The 25,030-nt window shown below is 43.5% G+C and overlaps 1 protein-coding gene across 1 annotated transcript; it reads right to left on the bottom strand.

Moving 5' to 3' along the window:
* Positions 1-2,600: 2,600 nt before the first annotated feature.
* On the bottom strand, positions 2,601-23,442 carry LOC120033486 (zinc finger protein 658B-like). Its single transcript, XM_038979854.1, has 3 exons — positions 23,406-23,442; positions 23,010-23,089; positions 2,601-4,558 (listed from the first exon to the last, which is right to left on the bottom strand). The coding sequence occupies exons 1-3, from the start codon at positions 23,440-23,442 to the stop codon at positions 2,735-2,737; spliced, it is 1,941 nt and encodes a 646-aa protein (XP_038835782.1). The 3' UTR covers positions 2,601-2,734.
* Between the last annotated feature and the right edge of the window lie 1,588 nt (positions 23,443-25,030).

Here is a 25,030-nt window from a genome sequence, read left to right as displayed (position 1 = left end):
CAAAACATTTATTTTTACTTTTACTAATTACGTTGGTAACCAGTTCATAATGGCAATAACGCACAACGGGGGTTTGTGATATATGGCCAATATAAGCTTTGCGTCGTGCGTAAGAACAGCCCTTAGCCGTCGTATATCGGCCATAAACCACACCTCCTCGGGCCTCATTGCTTAATTCAATCTCCCCCTTCATCACCAAACAGATAATTAAAACTTGTGGATATAGTGCTAAACTTGAAGGACTCATTGTCTATGTGAATTGAAATGTTGTTCCCCACCAGTGCCCTCAGAAGAGGAAACAATGATACAATGTAGTCTAACAACATCTCTCTCAAACAGCACAGATGTGAGATGTGTTTCACTGTAGAAGCACTGGTCCTCTTACATTTTAATTCCAGGTTGCATATTACAATATTTAAGGGCATATCAGATGGTCTGCTCTGTCCATAACAGTCACACCAACCATAGGGTTGGTTGGTATAAGATTGAAATGGGTAAATAATGTACCTGTGCAAACCCTATGAAATAGCTCCCCAATACCATCTGCTGTATATATTTAATGTATTACATGAATGGAGACCACAGCCCTTCCGACCATACATTTAAATAATGTTTTACTGTGATTGTTTCCACCCTGCTGCATGTATTCAATGTATTCCATTTCAAATGTGTCTCCCAGTGCGGCTTTACTTCCGGGCTATTATGACACATCTGGCAGTTGTGTTCCTAGGCCTCTAGTACAATGAAAACATATTGTTTTTGGTCACTACCAGCCCAAGAAAATACCATGCTACTTTTTTCTCTTCATTGTACTACAATCCTACATTTTTGTATGGGCTGTTCTTCACATCAGAGTGCTGCTGCAGGTTCTTTGCCTCTCTTGACCATGTCTGGTGGGCCGGGCACAACCCACAAAGCTCAATGCGCGCTCTCCACTTCCCTCCGGTAGTTATTCAGCCTGATAACACATCACTCCCGACAGACAAAAGCATAAATGTAGCAGCCTATACACCTAATCATTAGTGATCTGACATGCTGTATTGCATGGAAACTGTAGACTACTAACAACAGCAGCTACATAGTCTAGTTTACTATGGTCCTGTACCTCTGACCAGGGTAAACAAAGTGGTAATGTTGTGTATTATATATACAGTAATTCACTTCAAACAGTTTATTTCATTTAATTATACACATGAGAAAAAAGTGGTTTCCCAGCACAAATTCATGTACAAACATTATTTTCATTACATTCTTGTCACTTAGCAGATGTTCTTATCCAGAGAGACTTACAGGACAAATAAGGGTTAATTGCCTTGCTCAAGGGCACAATGACAGATTTTTCACCTAGTTAGCTCAGGATTCAAACCAGCAACCTTTATGTTACTGGCCCAACATTCTTAACCGTTAGGCTGCCTGCCACCAGATCAATAAACACAAGTAGTTGATTCATAGCTTGTTTAGTAATATAAAATAATCCACCCAAACTAATGCCTAACAACAGATCATCACACTATCTTTATCTGATATACACGGAGTGTACAAAACATGAGAAACAGTTTCCTAATATTGAGTGTGTTCCACAGGGATGCTGGCCCATGTTGACTCCAATGCTTCCTACAACTGTGTCAAGTTGGCTGGGAGTGGATCTCTACTCTGAATAGCTCCTTCCATCTCCTCCCACAGATGCACAATTGGATTGAGATCTGGTGACTCGGCAGGCCACTGCAGTAAGCTGAATTCCCTGTCATGGTTCCCATGGAACCATTCCTGGACAAGCCTTGTGGCATAATCCTGCTGAAAACATACATTTGCAGCTGGATACATTGCTGCCATAAAGGGATGCACCTGATTGGCAATGATGTTTAGACATCCTGTGGCATTAAAACGTTGCTCCACTTTTATCAAGGGGCCCAATGTGTGCCATGAAAACACACCCTACACCATCACCACCACCCTGCAATGCTGACACACGGCATGGGTGCATGCACTCATGGTTCTCCATACCCTAGTCTTCCCATCAGCATGACACAGCAGGAACTGGGATTATCTAGACCAGCGGTTCCTAAAATGTTTATAGTCCCGTAACCCTTCAAACATTCAACCTCCAGCTGCGTCCCCCCTCTAGCACCAGGGTCTGCGCACTCTCAAATATTGTTAGCCTGTCACACAGGCTTGAGTTTGTCACTTCCCACAAGCCTGGTTGTGACAAAGAGCTCTTATAGGACAAGGGCACAAATAACAATAATCAATTTTGCTCTTTATTTAGCCATCTTACATATAAAACCTTACTTGCTCATTGAAAATTGTGAATAACTTAATGAGAAGGGTGTGCTTGAAAGGATGCACATAACTCTGCAATGTTGGATTGTATTGGAGAGAGTCGGTCTTAAATCCTTTTCCACACACAGTCTGTGCCTGTATTTAGTTTGTATACTAGTGAGGGCCACGAATCCACTCTCACATAGGTACGTGGTTGCAAAGGGCATCAGTGTCTTAACAGCGCGATTTGACAAGGCAGGATACTCTGAGCGCAGCCCAATCCAGAAATCTGTCAGTAGCTTCTGATTAAATTCAATTTTCACAGAACCGCTTGTTGCAATTTTGATGAGGCTCTCTTGTTCAGATATCGGTAAGTGGACTGGAGGCAGGGCATGAAAGAGGTAACGAATGACCGATGACCGTTTAGCTCAGTTGATGATTTAAAACATTTTCCACAGTCAGAGCAGGAGTAAGGCTACTGTCCATTATGTATACCTTGGTGTCTTTTTAACTGGCCCATTTGAGAGAAACTCTTCCTACAGTCAGAGCAAGAGTAAGGCTTCTCTCCTGTATGTATACGTTCATGTTGTTTTAGGTGGCCCGATTGAGAGAAACTCGCCCTACAGTCAGAGCAGGAGTAAGGCTTCTCTCCTGTGTGTGTTCTCTGGTGAACTTTTAGCTCAGATGATTGTGTGAAGCATTTTCCACAGTCAGAGCAGGAGTAAGGCTTCTCTCCTGTGTGTATACGTTCATGTTGTTTTAGGTGGCTCGATTGAGAGAAACTCGCCCTACAGTCAGAGCAGGAGTAAGGCTTCTCTCCTGTGTGTGTTCTCTGGTGAACTTTTAGCTCAGATGATTGTGTGAAGCATTTTCCACAGTCAGAGCAGGAGTAAGGCTTCTCTCCTGTGTGTATACGTTCATGTTGTTTTAGGTGGCTCGATTGAGAGAAACTCGCCCTACAGTCAGAGCAGGAGTAAGGCTTCTCTCCTGTGTGTGTTCTCCGGTGAACTTTTAGAACAGTTGATGTTATGAAGCATTTTCCACAGTCAGAGCAAAAGTAAGGCTTCTCTCCTCTGTGTATGCGTTCATGTTGTTTTAGGTAGCTCGAGAGGGAGAAACTCTTTCTACAGTCAGAGCAGGAGTAAGGCTTCTCTCCTTTATGTATAGCTTGGTGACTTTTTAAGTGGACCAGTTGAGAGAAATTCGCCCCACAGTCAGAGCAGGAGTAAGGCTTCTCTCCTGTGTGTATACGTTCATGTTGTTTTAGGTGGCTCGATTGAGAGAAACTCGCCCTACAGTCAGAGCAGGAGTAAGGCTTCTCTCCTGTGTGTGTTCTCTGGTGAACTTTTAGCTCAGATGATTGTGTGAAGCATTTTCCACAGTCAGAGCAGGAGTAAGGCTTCTCTCCTGTGTGTATACGTTCATGTTGTTTTAGGTGGCTCGATTGAGAGAAACTCGCCCTACAGTCAGAGCAGGAGTAAGGCTTCTCTCCTGTGTGTATACGTTCATGTTGTTTTAGGTGATGCAGTTGAGAGAAACTCTTTCCACAGTCAGAGCAGGAGTAAGGCTTCTCTCCTGTGTGTGTTCTCTGATGAACTTTTAGCTGACCTGATGCTGTGAAGCATTTTCCACAGTCAGAGCAGGAGTAAGGCTTCTCTCCTGTGTGTGTTCTCTGATGAACTTTTAGCTCAGATGATGTTGTGAAGCCTTTTCCACAGTCAGAGCAAGAGTAAGGCTTCTCTCCTGTGTGTGTTCTCTGGTGAACTTTTAGCTCAGATGATGTTGTGAAGCCTTTTCCACAGTCAGAGCAGAAGTAAGGCCTTTCTCCAGTGTGTGTTCTCCGGTGAACTTTTAGAACAATTGATGTTATGAAGCATTTTCCACAGTCAGAGCAAAAGTAAGGCTTCTCTCCTCTGTGTATACGTTCATGTTGTTTTAGGTAGCTCGAGAGGGAGAAACTCTTTCTACAGTCAGAGCAGGAGTAAGGCTTCTCTCCTTTATGTATACCTTGATGACGTTTTAAGTGGCCCAGTTGAGAGAAATTCGCCCCACAGTCAGAGCAGGAGTAAGGCTTCTCTCCTGTGTGTATACGTTCATGTTGTTTTAGGTGACGCAGTTGAGAGAAACTCTTTCCACAGTCAGAGCAGGAGTAAGGCTTCTCTCCTTTGTGTGTTCTCTGATGAACTTTTAGCGGAGCTGGTGTTGTGAATCTCTTCCCACAGTCAGTGCAGGAATACAGAGTCTCTCCTGTATGTATTTTTTGGTGTTTTTTTAGCTTTGATATAACTGGGAAAATCTCCTCACAATGTGGGCAGTGGTGAGACCTCTTAGCTCTGTGATCTTCCTGCTGTTGCTCTCTGGATGTAGAGAATGTCTCAACATCATCTCCTGTGTGAACATCAGAAGAACCAGTCAGTTGGTGTAATATACAGTACCAGTCAGAAGTTGACACACCTACTCATTCAAGGGTTTTTCTTCATTTTTACTATTTTCTACATTGAATAATAATAGTGAAACATCAAAACTATGGTATTACACATATGGAATCATGTAGTAACCCCACCCCCAAAAAGTGTTAAATCAAAATAGCTTGTATTTTAGATTGTTCAAAGTATTCACCCCTTGCCTTGACAGCTTGGCACAGTCTTGGCACTCTATCAACCAGCTTCACCAGGAATGCCTTTCCAACAGTCTTGAAGTTCACACATATGCTGAGCAATTGTTGGCTGCTTTTCCTTCACTCTGCAATCCAACTCATCCTAAACCATCTCAATTGGGTTACGGTCTGGTGATTGTGGAGGCCAGGTCATCTGATACAGCACTCCATCACTCTCCTTCTTGGTCAAATAGCCCTTACACAGCCTGGAGGTGTGTTGGGTCGTCTTGTTGAAAAACAAATGAGTCCCACTAAGCCCAAACCAGCTGGAATGGCGTATCGTGGCAGAATGTTGTGGTAGCCATGCTGGTTACATGTGCCTTGATTTCTAAGTAAATCAGACAGTGTCACCAGCAAAGCATCCCCACAAAGTCACACCTCCTCCATGCTTCACGGTAGGAAATACACATGCGGAGATCATCCGGTCACCTACTCTGCGTCTCACAAAGACACGGCGGTTAAAAGCAAAAATCTGAAATTTGGACTCATCAGACCACAGGACAGATTTCCACCGGTCTAATGTCCATTGCTCGTGTTTCTTAGCCCAAGCAAGTCTCTTCTTATTGGTGTGTTTTAGTAGTGGTTTCTTTGCATCAATCCGACCATGAAGGCCCGAGTCACACAGTCTCCTCTGAACAGTTGATGCGTCTGTTACTTGAACTCTGAAGCATTTATTAGGGCTGCAATTTCTGAGGCTGGTAACTCTAATGAACTTATCCCCTGCAGCAGAGGTAACTCTGGGTCTTCCATTTCTGTGGCGATCCTCACGAAAGCCAGTTTCATCATAGCGCTTGATGGTTTTGCGACTGCACTTGAAGAAACTGTCAAAGTTCTTGAAATGTTCCATTGACTGAGCTTCAGGTCTTAAAGTAATGATGGAATGTTGTTTCTCTTTGCTTATTTGAGCTGTTCTTGCCATAATATGAACTTGTTTTTTTTAACAAATAAGGCTCTCTTCTGTATACCACCCCTACCTTGTCACAACATAACTGATTGGCTCAAACGCATTAAGGAAAGATATTTCCCAAATTAACTTTTACGAAGGCACTCCTGTTAGTTGAAATGCATTCTGGGTGACTACCGTATGAAGCTGGTTTAGAGAATGCCAAGAGTTTGCAAAGCTGTCAAGGCAAAGGGTGGCTACTTTGAAGAATCTCAAATATATTGATTTGTTAAACACTTTTTTGGTTACTACACAATTCCATATATGTTGTTTCATAGTTTTGATGTCTTCACTATTATTCTACAATGCAGAAAGAAAAACCCTTGAATGAGTATGTGTGTCCAAACTTTTGACTGGTACTGTACATATCAATCAAATGTATTTTATGAAGCCCTTTTTACATCAGCAGTTGTCAAAGTGCTTTACAGAAATCCAGCCTAAAACCATAAAAGAGCAAGCAATGCAGATGTAGAAGCACAGTGGTTATGACAAACTTCCTAGAAAGCAGGAACCTAGGAATAAACTTAGAGGAACCAGGTCCTCTTCTGGCTGTACCGGGTGACATACACTACATTTAAAAAAAGGTCACTTATAAATGTCCTTGTTTTGAAAGAAAAACATTTTTTTTGTAAAATAAAATATCAAATTGATCAGAAATAGTGTAGACATTGTTAATGTTGTAAATGACTATCGTGGCTGGAAACGGCTGAGGGGTGGTGGGGGGTGCTACCGGATCAGGGTTGGTGACTCGTGAGAAGTTATATCTGCTACCACTTGGCAACCACTACCCCGGTCAACAGCCCTGCACCCCACACAGCAACTTTCCCAAGCCTCCCCCATTTCTCCTTCACGCAAATTCAGATAGCTGATGTTCTGAAAGAGCGGCAAACTCTGGACCCCTACAATTCAGCTGGGCTAGACAATCTAGACCATCCCTTTCTAAAATGATCCACCGCAATTGTTGCAACCTCTATTACTAGCCTGTTCAACCTCTTTCATATCGTCTGAGATCCCCAAAGATTGGAAAGCTGCCGCAGTCATCCCCCTCTTCAAAGGGGGAGACACTCTAGACCCAAACTATTACAGACCTATATCTATCCTACCCTGCCTTTCTAAGGTCTTCGAAAGCCAAGTTAACAAACAGATCACCGACCATTTCGAATGCCACCGTACCTTCTCCACTATGCAATCTGGTTTCCGAGCTGGTCATGTGTGCACCTCAGCCACGCTGAGGGGGGTGCCACAGGGTTCAATTCTCGGGACGACTCTTTTCTCTGTATAAATCAATGATGTCGCTCTTGCTGCTGGTGATTCTCTGATCCACCTCTATGCAGACAACACCATTCTGTATACCTCTGGCCCTTCTTTGGACACTGTGTTAACTAACCTCCAGACGAGCTTCAATGCCATACAACTCTACTTCCGTGGCCTCCAACTGCTCTTAAATGCAAGTAAAACTAAATGCATTCTCTTCAACCGATCGCTGACGGTTCTGACTTAGAATATGTGGACAACTACAAATACCTAGGTGTCTGGTTAGACTGTAAACTCTCCTTCCAGACTCACATTAAACATCTCCAATCCAAAATTAAATCTAGAATCGGCTTCCTATTTCACAACAAAGCATCCTTCACTCATGCTGCCAAACATACCCTTGTAAAACGGACTATCCTACCGATCCTTGACTTCGGCGATGTCATTTACAAAATAGCCTCCAACACTCTACTCAACAAATTGGACGCAGTCTATCACAGTGCCATCCATTTTGTCACCAAAGCCCCATATACTACCCACCACTGCGACCTGTATGCTCTCGTTGGCTGGCCATCGCTTCATATTCGTCGCCAAACCCACCAGCTCCAGGTCATCTATAAGTCTTTGCTAGGTAAAGCCCCGCCTTCTCAGCTCACTGGTCACCATAGCAGCACCCACACATAGCACACGCTCCAGCAGGTATATTTCACTGGTCACCACCAAAGCCAATTCCTCCTTTGGCAGAAGAGAACTGGAAGGAAAGGCAGCCAATGACTGGAACGAATTGCAAAAATCACTGAAGCTGGAGACATATCTCCCTCACTAACTTTAAGCATCAGCTGTCAGAGCAGCTCACCATCCATGTACATCATCCACAAACAGTTATTCATTTTTTTGCTCCTTTGCACCCCAGTATCTCTACTTGCACATTCATCTTCTGCACATCTATCACTCCAGTGTTTAATTGCTAAATTGTAATTACTTCGCCACTATGGCCTATTTATTGCCTTAGCTCATTTCCACACACTGCATATAGATTTTTCTATTGTGTTATTGACTGTACGTTTGTTTATCCCATGTGTAACTGTGTTGTTGTTTGTGTAGCACTGCTTTGCTTTATCTTGGCCAGGTCGCAGTTGTAAATGAGAACTTGTTCAACTGGCCCTGAGCACTCCAGATAGCCCAGTGAATAAAACACATGCTGACAATACTGGTGTCAAACCATACAAGCCTCAGTAGCATGAAATAACATCTACTTTCTCATTGAAACAGTTCATCATGAAACAGTTCTACACAACTTTTCATACACAGTGAGAAGTTAGAATGAACAACACACTTAGTTAGATAGAACCTGCTCTTACCATGAGAAACAGATGTCCCAATCTTCTCCTCCTCTTCTTCATCTTTCATGTTGACATTCAGCTCCAGTGTTTGACTGCAGTCTTCCAGCTTCACTGATGCCATCTCTGGATCCTGCAGTGCAAACTGGGCTCCACTCTCACAATCAGGACCCAGTGACTGTAGGTTTCTACTCAGTGTGGAAGGAGAGTGGCAGGCTGGGTTTGTCCCCACTGTTGATGTTAACGGCCTCAGACTTAATCTGAGTCGGCCTGTAGTAATACAGCAAAAAAAGACACAGGAGTTAGTCTTGACACTTCAGGCACTTTATTCCCTAAAAATATATTATATTTCTTGTTCAATTATCTAATTCAGTGCTCGACTTGGACTGAAATAGGTGCCTGTGCTCATTTCGGGTGCCGGTAATGTATATATTTATTGAGCAAATATTCTATAAGAGGAACATGATCTCAAGCAGTAGAAATGCAAGTACTCTGCTCCGGTGAGCTCCTGTCCAAATCAAGCACTGATCTCATTTCAGTAGATCAGGTAGCTCAGCATTGACAACAAATACAGGACTAACATCAGGACAAAGATCGAATCGTACTACACCGGCTCCAACGCTCGTCGGATGTGGCAGGGTTTGCAAACTATTACAGACTACAAAGGGAAGCACAGCCGAGAGCTGCCCAGTGACACGAGCCAACCAGACGAGCTAAATAACTTCTATGCTCGCTTTGAGGCAAGGAACACTGAAACATGCTTGAGAGCATCAGCTGTTCCAGACGACTGTGGGATCATGCTCTCCGCAGCCGATGTGAGTAAGACCTTTAAACAGGTCAACATTCACAAGGCCGCTGGGCCAGACGGATTACCAGGACGTGTACTCCAAGCATGCGCTGACCAACTGGCAAGTGTCTTGACTGACATTTTCAACCTCTCCCTGTCTGAGTCTGTAATACCAACATGTTTCAAGCAGACCACTATAGTCCCTGTGCCCAAGAACACTAAGGTAACCTGCCTAAATGACTACCGACCCGTAGCAGTCACAAACAGGAGCAGTGAAATGCTTCGAAAGGCTGGTCGTGGCTCACAACAATATTATCCCAGAAACCCTAGACCCACTCCAATTTGCATACTGCACCAAAAGATCCACAGATGATGCAATCTTTATTCCACTCCACACTGCCCTTTCTCACCTGGACAAAAGGAACACCTACGTGAGAATGCTATTCATTGACTACAGCTCAGCGTTCAACACCATAGTGCCCTCAAAGCGCATCACTAAGCTAAGGACCCTGGGACTAAACACCTCCCTCTGCAAATGGACCCTGGACTTCCTGACAGGCCGCCCCCAAGTGGCAAGGGTAGGTAACAACACATTCACCATACTGATCCTCAACGCGGGGGCCCCTCCGGGGTGTGAATCCAGTCCCCTCCTGTACTCCCTGTTCACTCATGACTGTACGGCCAGGCACGACTCCAATACCACCATTAAGTTTGCTGATGACACAACAGTGGTGGGCCTGATCACCGACAATGATGAGAAAGCTTATAGGGAAGAGGTCAGAGACCTGACTGTGTGGTGCAAGGAAGACTCCTGAACAGCTAATCAAATGGCTACCCAGACTATTTGCATTTGCCCCCCCACCACCACCCACTGGTGCTACTACTTTTATCTATGTATAGCCTCTTTAATAACTCTACCTACAAGTACATAATTCTCGACACCGGTGCCCCCCGCACATTGACTCTGTACAGGTACCCCCTGTATATTGCCCGCTATTGTTATTTAGTGCTGCTCTTTAATTATCCTTCTCTCTTACTTTAAGGTATTTTCTTAAAACTGCACTGTTGGTTAAGGCCTTGTAAGTAAGCATTTCACTTTAAGGTCTATACATGGTGTAATCGACGCATGTGACAAATAAATTGTGATTTGAAAACAGACACAAAGGACACAACGTAAAAGCACTTTATAGTAGATTTCCTAAATTCACATAAAATGACTCAAAAACCATGTAGTACATTACAAGGTCACTGTTTGTTTTAGGCAGCACTGTTACTATTTTCCTGAACAACCACGTCTTCATTGTATTATTTCAATCAAGAAACAATTGTATTTCCCGTTCACACTACAGTAACAGACCGAGCGGGCGCCGCCATTTTACCAGCTCGTCAATTTTACACAAAACCAATAACATGCAACAAAGAAATCTCAAATAAATGGATTCTTTATGAAATTACCTTGAGAAAAATATGTACATCCACTCAGACAAACCCAACGTCTCTAGCTATGTGACTTGTAAAATAGTTTACCACGTTCTTCACTCGGTTTGACACAGAAATTACACATCAAACCTTTACCAAACCTGATAATACCTTAATGGATTTGTTACCTAGCATGGAATGACATGTTCTTTCGATATTGTAAAGTTTAAACGCGCTATTACATACCTGTAGTATTAAATTGAAACGGACACTAACAAAGGTTATCTTCTTGACTGCTCCGTTCTGGCGCTATCTTTATTCTGAAGAATGGTGCACGCCTGCCGGGAACTTCCTGTTCCCCCACTACCACAGTGCAACCTTCCGTGCATTCCGGGATCATTGGGATGGCCCGATCCCATGCCACGAGAAGGCGGTAGTTGCTACTACTGCTGCCGTCGCCGCCTCCTCAGTGGTGTAAACTAAAGTGCAAAGGTAAACAACATTTAAGAGATAACAAAAGCCGTTTTCTTTATAAAATAAATTAATGTTTATTTATAACACATGCTGAGAGCAAATGCACCTCTAACTAAATATAACTCCAAAGGAACTGTAATTTAAGGGATAGTTCAATCAAATTACAAATGTCCACCTTGGTTTCTTCACCCTGTATACAATCCCAATAATGTGCACGTCAGCAGTGAAGTTCTGAAGATGGAGGACTTTCAGTACAGCAGTGTTCCCCAACCTTGGTCCCAAAGGGGTGTACATGTATGTTTTTGCACTAGCACTCTCATACCTTATTCAATTCAAAGGCTTGAGTTGTTTAGTTGAATCCAGTGTGTGAGTGTTAGGGCAAAAACAAAAAAGCACACCCCTTTGGATCCCCTGGACCAGGATTAGGGTACACTGCAGTACACAGCAAAACAGTCTGATGATGCAAATTACAGGCAATTGTCATTTGTCATTTTCATATCATTATTATCATCATCATCATGACACACTTTTTGCTTTGTACTGAAAGTTCTTGAAAACGTGATTGCAGTGTACTAATGAACAAAATACAATTTTGGGGTGAAACATGCCTTTCATAGAGCCTACCACTCCATTAAAGGAGTACTTCACTATTTTACAACTTGAAGTCCTGTATGTAAGATCAAATCAAATGTATTTATAAAGCCCTTCTTACATCAGCTGATGTCACAAAGTGCTGTACAGAAACCCAGCCTAAAACCCCAAACAGCACGCAATGCAGGTGTAGAAGCACGGTGTCTAGGAAAAACTCCCTAGAAAGGCCAAAACCTAGGAAGAAACCTAGAGAGGAACCAGGCTATGAGGGGTAACCAGTCCTCTTCTGGCTGCGCCGGGTGGAGATTATAACAGAACATGACCAAGAGAGAGTTGAAAACAGCAGGTCTAGGACAGGTAGCACATCCAGTGAACAGGTCAGGGTTCCAAAGGCGCAGGTAGAACAGTTGAAACTGGAGCAGCAGCACGGCCAGGTGAATTGGGGACAGCAAGGAGTCATCGTGCCAGGTAGTCCTGAGGCATGGTCCTATGGCTCAGGTCCTCTGAGAGAGAGAAAGAAAGAAAGAGAGAATTAAAGAGAGCATACTTAAATTCACACAGGACACCGGATAAGACAGGAGAAATACTCCAGATATAACAGACTGACCCTAGCCCCCCGACACATGAACTACTGCAGCATAAATACTGGAGGCTGAGACAGGAGGGGTCAGGAGACACTGTTGCCCCATCCGATGATACCCCCGGACAGGGCCAAACAGGCAGGATATAACCCCACCCACTTTGCCAAAGCACAGCCCCCACACCACTAGAGGGATATATTCAACCACCAACTTACCATCCTGAGACGAGGCCGAGTATAGCCCACAAAGATCTCCGCCACAGCACAACCCAAGGGGGGGGCACCAACCCAGACAGGAAGACCACGTCAGTGACTCAACCCACTCAAGTGACGCACCCCTCCTAGGGACAGCATGGAAGAGCACCAGTAAGCCAGTGACTCAGCCCCTCTAATAGGGTTAGAGGCAGAGAATCCCAGTGGAGAGAGAGGAACCGGCCAGGCAGAGACAGAAAGGGCGGTTCGTTGCTCCAGTGCCTTTCCGTTCACCTTCACACTCCTGGCCCAGACTACACTCAATCATAGGACCTACTGAGGAGATGAGTCTTCAATAAAGACTTAAAGGTTGAGACCGAGTCTGCATCTCTCACATGGGTAGGCAGACCATTCCATAAAAATGGAGCTCTATAGGAGAAAGCCCTGCCTCCAGCTGTTTGCTTAGAAATTCTAGGGACAATTAGGTGGCCTGCGTCTTGTGACCGTAGCGTACGTGTAGGTATGTACGGCAGGACCAAATCGGAAAGATAGGTAGGAGCAAGCCCATGTAATGCTTTGTAGGTTAGCAGTAAAACCTTGAAATCAGCCCTTGCCTTAATAACAGGAAGCCAGTGTAGGGAGGCTAGCACTGGAGTAATATGATACATTTTTTGGGTTCCAGTCAGGATTCTAGCAGCCGTATTTAGCACTAACTGAAGTTTATTAGTGCTTTATCCGGGTAGCCGGAAAGTAGAGCATTGCAGTAGTCTAACCTAGAAGTGGCAAAAGCATGGATACATTTTTCTGCATCATTTTTGGACAGAACATTTCTGATTTTTGCAATGTTACGTAGATGGAAAAAAGCTGTCCTTGAAACAGTCTTGATATGTTCGTCAAAAGAGAGATCAGGGTCCAGAGTAACGCCGAGGTCCTTCACAGTTTTATTTGAGACGACTGTACAACCATCAACATTAATTGTCAGATTCAACAGAAGATCTCTTTGTTTCTTGGGACCTAGAACAAGCATCTCTGTTTTGTCCGAGTTTAAAAGTTGAACATTTGCAGCCATCTGTAACAGTATAACTTTAGTACGTCCCCTTGCCCCGACCTCGGGCGCGAACCAGGGACCCTCTGCACACATCAACAACTGACACCCACGAAGCGTCGTTACCCATCGCTCCACAAAAGCCGCGGCCCTTGCAGAGCAAGGGGCAACACTACTTCTAGGTTTCAGAGCAAGTGACGTAACTGATTGAAACGCTACTAGCGCGTACCCGCTAACTAGCTAGCCATTTCACATCCGTTACACTCACCCCCCTTTCAACCTCCCCCTTTTCCGCAGCAACCAGTGATCCGGGTCAACAGCATCAATGTAACAGTATAACTTTAAACCGCCCCCTCGCCCCGACCTCGGGCGCGAACCAGGGACCCTCTGCACACATCAACAACTGACACCCACGAAGCGTCGTTACCCATCGCTCCACAAAGCCCGCGGCCCTTGCAGAGCAAGGGGCAACACTACTTCTAGGTTTCAGAGCAAGTGACGTAACTGATTGAAAAGCTACTAGCGCGTACCCGCTAACTAGCTAGCCATTTCACATCAGTTACACATCCACTTCCTATTGTCTGAAACACAGGCTTCCAGCGAGGGCAATTTTGGGGCTTCACCATGTGTCATCAAATTGTACAGCTGTGTGTCATCCGCATAGCAGTGAAAGTTAATATTATGTTTTCGAATGACATCCCCAAGAGGTAAAATATATAGTGAAAACAATAGTAGTCCTAAAACGGAACCTTTAGGAACACCGAAATTTACAGTTGATTTGTCAGAGGACAAACCATCCACAGAGACAAACTGATATCTTTCCGACAGATAAGATCTAAACCAGGCCAGAACTTGTCCGTGTAGACCAATGTGGGTTTCCAATCTCTCCAAAAGAATGTGGTGATCGATGGTATCAAAGGCAGCACTAAGGTCTAGGAGCACGAGGACAGATGCAGAGCCTCGGTCTGACGCCATTAAAATGTAATTTACCACCTTCACAAGTGCAGTCTCAGTGCTATGATGGGGTCTAAAACCAGACCGAAGCATTTCGTATACATTGTTTTGTCTTCAGGAAGGCAGTGAGTTGCTGCGCAACAGCTTTTTCAATTGTTTTTGAGAGGAATGGGAGATTCGATATAGGCCGATAGTTTTTTATATTTTCTGGGTCAAGGTTTGGCTTTTTCAAGAGAGGCTTTATTACTGCCACTTTTAGTGAGTTTGGTACACATCCAGTGGATAGAGAGCCGTTTATTATGTTCAACATAGCAGGGCCAAGCACAGAAAGCAGCTCTTTCAGTAGTTTAGTTGGAATAGGGTCCAGTATGAAGCTTGAAGGTTTAGAGGTCATGATTATTTTCATCATTGTGTCAATAGATATAGTACTAAAACACTTGAGTGTCTCCCTTGATCCTAGGTCCTGCCAGAGTTGTGCAGACTCCGGACAACTGAGCTTTGGAGGAATACGCAGATTTAAAGAGGAGTCCGTAATTTGCTTTCTAATGATCATGATCTTTTCCTCAAAGAAGTTCATTAATTTTTTACTGCTGAAGTGAAAGCCATCCTCTCTTGGGGAATGCTGCTTTTTAGTTAGCTTTGCGACAGTATCAAAAATAAATGTTGGATTGTTCTTATTTTCCTCAATTAAGTTGGAAAAATAGGATGATCGAGCAGCAGTGAGGGCTCTTCGATACTGCACGGTACTGTCTTTCCAAGCTAGTCGGAAGACTTCCAGTTTGGTGTGGCACCATTTCCGTTACATTTTTCTGGAAGCTTGCTTCAGAGCTCGGGTATTTTCTGTATACCAGGGAGCTAGTTTCTTATGACAAATAATTTTAGTTTTTAGGGGTGCGACTGCATCTAGGGTATTGCGCAAGATTAAATTGAGGTCCTCAGTTAGGTGGTTAACTGATTTTTTTCCTCTGGCGTCCTTGGGTAGGCAGAGGGAGTCTGAAAGGGCATCAAAGAATCTTTGGGTTGTCTGAGAATTTATAGCACGACCTTTGATGATTCTTGGTTGGAGTCTGAGCAGATTATTTGTTGCGATTGCAAACGTAATAAAATGGTGGTCCAATAGTCCAGGATTATGAGGAAAAACATAAATTAAGATCCACAACATTTATATCATGGGACAAAACTAGGTCCAGAGTATGACTGTGGCAGTGAGTAGGTCCGGAGACATGTTGGACAAAACCCACTGAGTCGATGATGGCTCCGAAAGCCTTTTGGAGTGGGTCTGTGGACTTTTCCATGTGAATATTAAAGTCACCAAAAATTTGAATATTATCTGCTATGACTACAAGGTCCGATAGGACTTCAGGGAGCTCCGTGAGGAACGCTGTATATGGCCCAGGAGGCCTGTAAACAGTAGCTATAAAAAGTGATTGAGTAGCTGCTTAGATTTCATGACCAGAAGCTCAAAAGACGAAAACGTTGTTTTTTGGGGGGGAAATTGAAATTTGCTATCGTAAATGTTAGCAACACCTCCGCCTTTGCGGGATGCGCGGGGGATATGGTCACTAGTGTAACCAGGAGGTGAGGCCTCATTTAACATAGTCAATTCATCAGGCTTAAGCCATGTTTCAGTCAGGCCAATCACATCAAGATTATGATCAGTGATTAGTTCATTGACTATAACTGCCTTGGAAGTGAGGGATCTAACATTAAGTAGCCCTATTTTGAGATGTGAGGTATCACAATCTCTTTCAATAATGGCAGGAATGGAGGAGGTCTTTATTCCAGGGAGATTGCTAAGGCAAACACCGCCATGTTTAGTTTTGCCCAACCTAGGTCGAGGCACAGACACGGTCTCAATGGGGATAGCTGAGCTGACTACACTGACTGTGCTAATGGCAGACTCCACTAAGCTGGCAGCCTGCTACCTGGCCTGCACCCTATTTCATTGTGGAGCTAGGGGAGTTAGAGCCCTGTCTATGTTCATAGATAAGATGAGAGCACCCCTCCAGCTAGGATGGAGTCCGTCACTTCTCAACAGGGCATGCTTGGTCCTGTTTGTGGGTGAGTCCCAGAAAGAGGGCCAATTATCTACAAATTCTATCTTTTGGGAGGGGCAGAAAACAGTTTTCAACCAGCGATTGAGTTGTGAGACTCTGCTGTAGAGCTCATCACTCCCCCTAACTGGGAAGGGGCCAGAGACAATTACTCGATGCCGACACATCTTTCTAGCTGATTTACACGCTGAAGCTATGTTGCGCTTGGTGACCTCTGACTGTTTCATCCTAACATCGTTGGTGCCGACGTGGATAACAATATCCCTATACTCTCTACACTCGCCAGTTTTAGCTTTAGCCAGCACCCTCTTCAGATTAGCCTTTACGTCGGTAGCCCTGCCCCCTGGTAAACAGTGTATGATCGCTGAATGATTTTAAGTCTAATACTGCTGGTAATGGAGTCGCCAATGACTAGGGTTTTCAATTTGTCAGAGCTAATGGTGGGAGGCTTCGGCGTCTCAGACCCCGACTCCGACTTGCTGCTTAATGGGGAGAACCGGTTGAAAGTTTCTGTCGGCTGAATGAGTGACACCGGTTGAGCATTCCTACATCATTTCCCTCTAGAAGCCATGAGAAAGTTGTCCGGCTGCGGGGACCGTGTGAGGGGATTTATACTACTATCTGTACTTACTGGTGGCACAGATGCCGTTTCATCCTTTCCTACACTGAAATGACCCTTGCCTAACGATTGCGTCTGACTTGCAGCACAGCTATCCTCGTTCTCCTGTATATTATGAGTACAGCGACTGCAATTAGAAGGCATCGTGTTAATGTTACTACTTAGCTTCGGCTGGTGGAGGTCCTGCCGAACCACATCCAAGGGAAAAAACTGAGGGACAAACTAAAAATATAAACGATAATTAAAAAGTAAAAACCGTGAAGTTGTCAGGTAGCAAAGTAAGGTTAGCAACAAAACGCAAAAAAAGTTGAGTGAGGGAAAAACTAAAAATATAAACGGTAATTAGAAGTCAGATTACTTGATTGGTATTCAGGGGACGAGGTACAGTATGTACTCAGGAGATGAATCTCTGATCTTAGCAGCATCATTCTTACACCTCCACGTAATGTGACTGTGGTTCTTCAATGTTTCCCGATTTTTTTTTCTGTGGGATATTTTGTCTAATAATCCTGGGTCAATGGAAACCTGTCTACTGATGGCATCTCTGGATTCTGCAGTGCAAACTAGACTCCACTGTCACAATCAGGACCCAGTGACTGTAGATTTACAGTGTGGAAAGAGAGAGGCAGGCTGGGTTTGTCCTCACTGTCAATCTGTCAACTCTGAATAGAATCTGAGATCAACCTACTGGTCCTCCCCTGTGCTTGCCACATCCCCTCCCATTGTTACTGTGTGTATGAACACATTTTGAACAATGGCTGCCGAAAATGCTGTGGTGCCGACTAACACAATAGGAAAGGTTTTGGTAGACGTGGGCCATCACAGGTGAGTTCACAGTTCTTTCACTCTGAACATTCATATCAATGACTCACCCAGAAATGGACCATCAATACCAGAGTTCTACAAGACTATTTACATAATCGACTGCATTTCAACAGCCTGATCCTCATTATGGTTCCAGGGATACAGTATATTAAGCTCAAACAATGGGGTGTTGAAAGGGTTTGCAAGTTGGAAGGCCACTCAATACAAGAATGAATGTTCCATGTAGTGTCACTATTGTTTGGTCACCTCACCAGACCTCCATTTTGGTTGCTCCCTGTTTGACTAATCTATCTTCTATCCTTATTGAACCATATTGAAATAACACTGTGCAGTTAAACCAAGTGTATTCGTAATTTTGTTAAATTAAAAGTACTTAAACATGTTTAATTGTGTCCTCTCACTGAGTGCACTTTCATTGAGGGAGTGTTATTACACTGGCCAGGGTTGAACCGGGCAATGGCCCGTCATGTCAACGGAAAAAGCGGGGAGGGAGGATCTCCCATCTCAAATCAAACAATAATCTTTGCCGCTCTGTCAAATTTTCCACACTCACAAAAAGCTAATTTCTCTCAAATGTTGTGCAACATCCCTGTTAGTGAGCATTTCTCCTTTGCCAAGATGATTGTATCAAATGCAGTTAGTTTGCTTTCAGAATGCACTGTACATAGCTTACATGCTCGGTCTAACTGTGCATCTCTGAGCTAAGGTTATATCAATCATTTAATGCTAAGTCATAGATTGTAAGATATTAGCTCCTTGTTCCTCAGCCTCTTAATAATTGCTTAACGGTAAACCTAGACACTTGCATCTTATAGTATTCAGAGTGGTGACGAAAGGTTCACAACCTTGGCTATACCCACTGGACACGATTATAGGTCTATAGCGTTCACATAGCAATGGAGTCAGATTGATGAATGAGGTTTATTATTCTTATATTCAACATAATGTCTGGATCATTTCCATCCACCGACATAATAGTGACTCATCCAGTCGATGGGATTTTCTGATTTTTCCAACTTCAATATCAGTTATTGTTAAATCTTGGTTCCAGTAGTTTTTTTGTTTTTTCTAAGAGATTGTCAGTTGTATAGGTTTTCTGCAAGGTTTTCTAAAGTTTACCTATCATATTAATATTATTTCAAATCAACATTGTGATATAAAACCTTTAAGTTGAATGTATTTGAAAATATCTACATTGGTCATTCCAAAATGGCTTTATAGAGCTGTCACTGAGATGCATCTATTTCCTATTACCAAGTCTTTTACAGTTTCTATGCCTTTAGTTTTCCATGTGGACCAATTTATCGATGAATTCTGAAACGCTATCCAGGGATTGTTCCATAAATCAAATCAAATTTGATTTGTCACATGCGCCGAATACAACCTTACCGTGAAAAGCTTACATACAAGCCCTTAACCAACAATGCAGTTCAACAAATAGAGTTAAGAAAATATTTACTAAATGAACTCAAAGGGAGTGATGTTGGTTCTTGTAGAATACGTTTCGTCTTCTTCCATATTGTTATAATGTTCTTAACTATGAAGTTATTCATGTTTTTATCTTTATCTTTTGAATATAAACATGTAAAATATTCTGGGGATGAACATGCACATCTTCAATATGAACCAAACACCCATTGTTCCTCTTTAGTGCATTTAACTATATGTCGAAAGTAACAGCCTTGAGTAGTGAGTTGATTCCTGATACAATTCCTAATCTGGAAGGTTAAAACCACCCTCAGATTTAGGAAGATGTGAAACTTTCCTTTTTATTCTATGAATTTTATTTGTCCATATACAGTCTTATGGCAGGATACTTTTTAAAGAATGTGGGGTAATTGGTATTATGGAAAATAAATACTAAAACTTTGGGAGCCATGCCATTCTTTAGAGGTTTATTCTACCTGTCAGATTGGAAAGATTATTACATTTAATTATATCTGCTGTCATATTGTTATGTAATGGAATAAAGTTATCTTTATATAGTGTTTTGTTATTTGTTGTCACTTATTAAGCATCCAAAGTATTTCATATTTTGTTGTCCAATATTGGTCAGGTATATCAGGAGATCATCTGTAAATAAGTTTATTTTATATTCATGTTTACCAATACTGATACCTGTTACGTTTGGGTCCTGTCTAATTCTTTCTGCAAGCGGTTCAATTGCCAGTGCAAACAGGAGGGAGAGGGGACATCCCTGTCTTGTGCTCCTTCATAAAACTATTTCATCAGATAATATATTTTTGTATATTTTAGCTTTCTGACATTTATACAATCTTTTTATAAAATGTCTTTTTTCTGCTCAAATGTTAAGTTTCTAAAGTTTTGAATAGAAAAGGCCCTTCAAGACAAAAGCCTTTTCGGCATCAACCACCATTTTTGATAAATCTCTATCTTTTTTTTTTGCGTATTGTATTAAACTGAAATGTGTTTTTTTTTGTCTATTTTTAATATACCCTGTTAGATTGATATGTTAGTCTGGTAATACTTTTGCCATTCTTAGAAGCTTTATTATTTGACTGTCACAGTTTGTTAAACTTGTGGGTCTATAATCAGTAGGGGACTCTCCAGATTTTCCTGAATTTAGTATAACTGAAATTGTTTGATACAGAACGTGTGTTGTCACTTGAGTAAATTTGGCCGCTACTTTGTCCCAGAATGTCAAATAAAATTGTATGGGAAAGCTGTCCATACCTGGTGCTGTCCATACCTGGTGCTGTCCATACCTGGTGCTGTCCATACCTGGTGCTTTTCTTCACCTGAATGTTTAACAGTGTCTAATATTTACTTTTAGGTAATTTCTTTGATCATTTTTTTGCTGATAGTTGAGTCTAAGAAGGCTGTAGATCAGTCCAACTGTTATTTCATTCTGATTTGATATACATTTTCATAGAAGCTTTTTAAATTGATATCAATAACGTTATTTGTTTTATAATTATAACTGGTTTGACATGTTTTTGTTTTGTGAGGGCTGTGATTGGCTATTGAGATTGACTGTAGGCCTAGGTTGGACTTGAGACACCCCACTAGAAAATCTGGATTTAGAGTTTTTTGTAGAAGGGTCTGCTCAGCGTAATGATAAATAAGACCCTATTAGTTGGTAACGCAGTTGTGACTATTTTAGATACGATGGAGAGTGCAAGGCTCCCATCGCACTTGTCTGCAGAATAATTATTTGGTTTGACTAAAGCTTGTATTTCGGCTAAAGATAGCTCTGTTAACATATACACCGACAGTAGATATGCGTTGTAGTGAATGACTTTGGAACATTGTGGAAGAATAGAGGGTTTTTGACTTTCTCTGGAAAACAAATTGCTCACGGTAAGCTTGTGTCCTGTCTGTTGGAGGCTGTTCAACTCCCCTCATTAACCTCAGTGATAAAGTATCAGGCCCCCTCTGACAGATGGCGATAGTTCCAGCTCCCACCAACTTTTTATCTGTTAATGATATCGTTGCTTTACAGGCTACGGCTGATGATTCAGAGAAACGCAAGTGGGCTGGGTGCTGTCATAAGGACGCCTCGGGTGTATGGCTGGATGAGTGGAGCAGACCTGCCATGCCCCGTTGTACATTCCACTTCCTCACAAAATTGTCACATGGTCAGGATCATGTGTCTAAAGGAGGAATGGTGGATCTTGTAAATAAATATTGGTGTACAGTAGGTTTGACTGTTTCTGCAGAACATTTCTGCAATAAATGTTTGATTTGTTTGACTAACAATGATGGATGCGGCATTTCAATATCCCCCGCGTCCCATCCAAGGCCTGAAGGACCCTTTGAGCACTTAATGATGGACTTCATTGAGTTGATCCCTTGTGGGGGAATAATTATTGTTGGGTGATTGTTGACATGTTTTCTAAATGGATTGAAGCTTTCCCTTGCAGGAGAGCCACAGCGGCTGTTGTGCGAAAGCACTCGTGAGAGAGATCAAATCAAATCAAATGTTATTGGTCACATACACATGGTTAGCAGATGTTAATGCAAGTGTAGCGAAATGCTTGTGTTTCTAGTTCTAACAGCAACAAGTAATCTATCAATTCCACAACAACTACCTTATACACACAAATGTAAATGGATTGAATAAGAATATGTCCATCTAAATATATGGATGAGCGATGGCCGAGCGGCATAGGCAAGATGCAATAGATGGTATAAAATACAGTATATACGTATGAGATGAGTAATGTAGGATATGTAAACATTATTAAAGTGGCATTGTTTAAAGTGACTAGTGATCCATTTATTAAAGTGGCAAATGATTTGAGTCTGTATGTAGGCAGCAGTCTCTCTGTGTTAGTGATGGCTGTTTAACAGTCTGATGGCCTTGAGATAGAAGCTGTTTTTCAGTCTCTTGGTCCCAGCTTTGATGCACCTGTAATAACACTTAAGATTTTCTGGGCTAACAATGTAAGAAATAATATATAAAAAAACAAAATACTGCATAGTTTCCTAAGGACTCGAAGTGAGGCGACCATCTCTGTCGGCCCCATCTTAGGAGATGGGGTCTGCCGTCAAAAATGTATTCTGGCAACGGTCGGCATTTCGTAAGTAAGATTGTTCAACCCTTGTCAGAGGCTTTGCAGATTGATTTGAGAACTCATTGTGCCTATCATGCCCAATCTGCTGGTGCGGTCGAAAGGGCAAACCAATCTCTGAAAACTAAATTAGTCCAATTTAATGGTGAAACGAGGCTGACATGGGTGAAAGTGCTTCCATTGGCACTGATGAGTATGAGAGGCAGTTCCCATACAGTCACTGGTCTCTCTCCACACGATGTGCTGACTGGCCATCCTATGCGAATGACAAATGCACATTTCGCAGTATTCTTAAGACTTTTCCCCCGGGTGAAGGCTTCTTTACCAGATCTAGCAGGTGGAACTGAACACTGTTTTAACCCAGGTGATTTTGTGGTGGTGAAGGACTTCAGGAGAAAGAGTTGAAAGGACCCCCGTTGGAGAGGCCAGTACCAAGTTCTTCTGACCACCCCCACCATGGTGAAGGTTACTGAGAGAGATACCTGGATCCACGTGTCGCACTTCAGATGAGTTCCTGATCCAGAAGGCGATGGGCCCTCGCCAGTTCCAGTGGTGCCCTCCTCTGCATTAGCACAGGAGTGCTAATGAGAACAGTAGGTTGTCCCCTTGTGGGAACCTGACAGAGGGTAGAAGGAGCCCTGAGCGATAGGGACCGACGCTGGACTGGAGCAGTGACCCAGAAGCAGATGGTCATCATGGAAAGAGATGATCACAACAATGAGGACAATTCGTTTTTATCGAGAGCAGAAAAGGTTGCTAATCTTACAACTGGACAAAAGAGTGTTGAGTTTGTGGTTTAGGGCCAGTTAAGATAGGAGCAGGTTTACCGCTGGTGGGAGTTCCCATAGGGGTATATCTGTCTATGCAAATGGCCTTACCATTCTTAGTGGCAATGCCACTTAACCCTGACGCCATGACCCTTAACCCTGACGCCCTCCTTTCGGAAAAGCTGACCACGACTCCATTTTGTTGCTTCCAGCCTACAAACAGAAACTAAAACAACAAGCTCCCGCGCTCAGGTCTGTTCAACGCTGGTCCGACCAATCTGATTCCACGCTTCAAGACTGCTTCGATCACGCGGATTGGAATATGTTCCGCATTGCGTCCAACAACAACATTGACGAATATGCTGATTCGGTGAGCGAGTTCATTAGAAAGTGCATTGACGATGTCGTACCCACAGCAACGATTAAAACATTCCCAAACCAGAAACCGTGGATTGACGGCAGCATTCGCGTGAAACTGAAAGCGCGAACCACTGCTTTTAACCAGGGCAAGGTGACCGGAAACATGACCGAATACAAACAGTGTAGCTATTCTCTCCGCAAGGCAATCAAACAAGCTAAGTCCCAGTACAGAGACAAAATAGAGTCGCAATTCAACAGCTCAGACACAAGAGGTATGTGGCAGGGTCTACAGTCAATCACGGATTACAAAAAGAAAACCAGCCCCGTCGCGGACCAGGATGTCTTGCTCCCAGACAGGCTAAATAACTTTTTTGCTCGCTTTGAGGACAATACAGTGCCACTGACACGGCCCGCTACCAAAACCTGCGGGCTCTCCTTCACTGCAGCCGAGGTGAGTAAAACATTTTAACGTGTTAACCCTCGCAAGGCTGCAGGCCCAGACGGCATTCCCAGCCGCGTCCTCAGAGCATGCGCAGACCAGCTGGCTGGTGTGTTTACGGACATATTCAATCAATCCTTATCCCAGTCTGCTGTTCCCACATGCTTCAAGAGGGCCACCATTGTTCCTGTTCCCAAGAAAGCTAAGGTAACTGAGCTAAACGACTACCGCCCCGTAGCACTCACTTCCGTCATCATGAAGTGCTTTGAGAGACTAGTCAAGGACCATATCACCTCCACCCTACCGGACACCCTAGACCCACTCCAATTTGCTTACCGACCCAATAGGTCCACAGACGACGCAATCGCAACCACACTGCACACTGCCCTAACCCATCTGGACAAGAGGAATACCTATGTGAGAATGCTGTTCATCGACTACAGCTCAGCATTTAACACCATAGTACCCTCCAAACTCCTCATCAAGCTCGAGACCCTGGGTCTCGACCCCGCCCTGTGCAACTGGGTCCTGGACTTCCTGACGGGCCGCCCCCAGGTGGTGAGGGTAGGTAACAACATCTCCACCCCGCTGATCCTCAACACTGGGGCCCCACAAGGGTGCGTTCTGAGCCCTCTCCTGTACTCCCTGTTCACCCACGACTTCGTGGCCATGCACGACTCCAACTCAATCGTCAAGTTTGCGGATGACACTACAGTGGTAGGCTTGATTACCAACAACGACGAGACGGCCTACAGGGAGGAGGTGAGGGCCCTCGGAGTGTGGTGTCAGGAAAATAACCTCACACTCAATGTCAACAAAACAAAGGAGATGATTGTGGACTTCAGGAAACAGCAGAGGGAGCACCCCCCTATCCACATCGACGGGTCAGTAGTGGAGAAGGTGGAAAGTTTTAAGTTCCTCGGTGTACACATTACGG

This window comes from Salvelinus namaycush, chromosome 40 (genome assembly GCF_016432855.1).
Source record: "Salvelinus namaycush isolate Seneca chromosome 40, SaNama_1.0, whole genome shotgun sequence".
NCBI classification, from domain to species: domain Eukaryota; kingdom Metazoa; phylum Chordata; class Actinopteri; order Salmoniformes; family Salmonidae; genus Salvelinus; species Salvelinus namaycush.
This window is presented reverse-complemented; position numbering and strand designations above follow the sequence as displayed.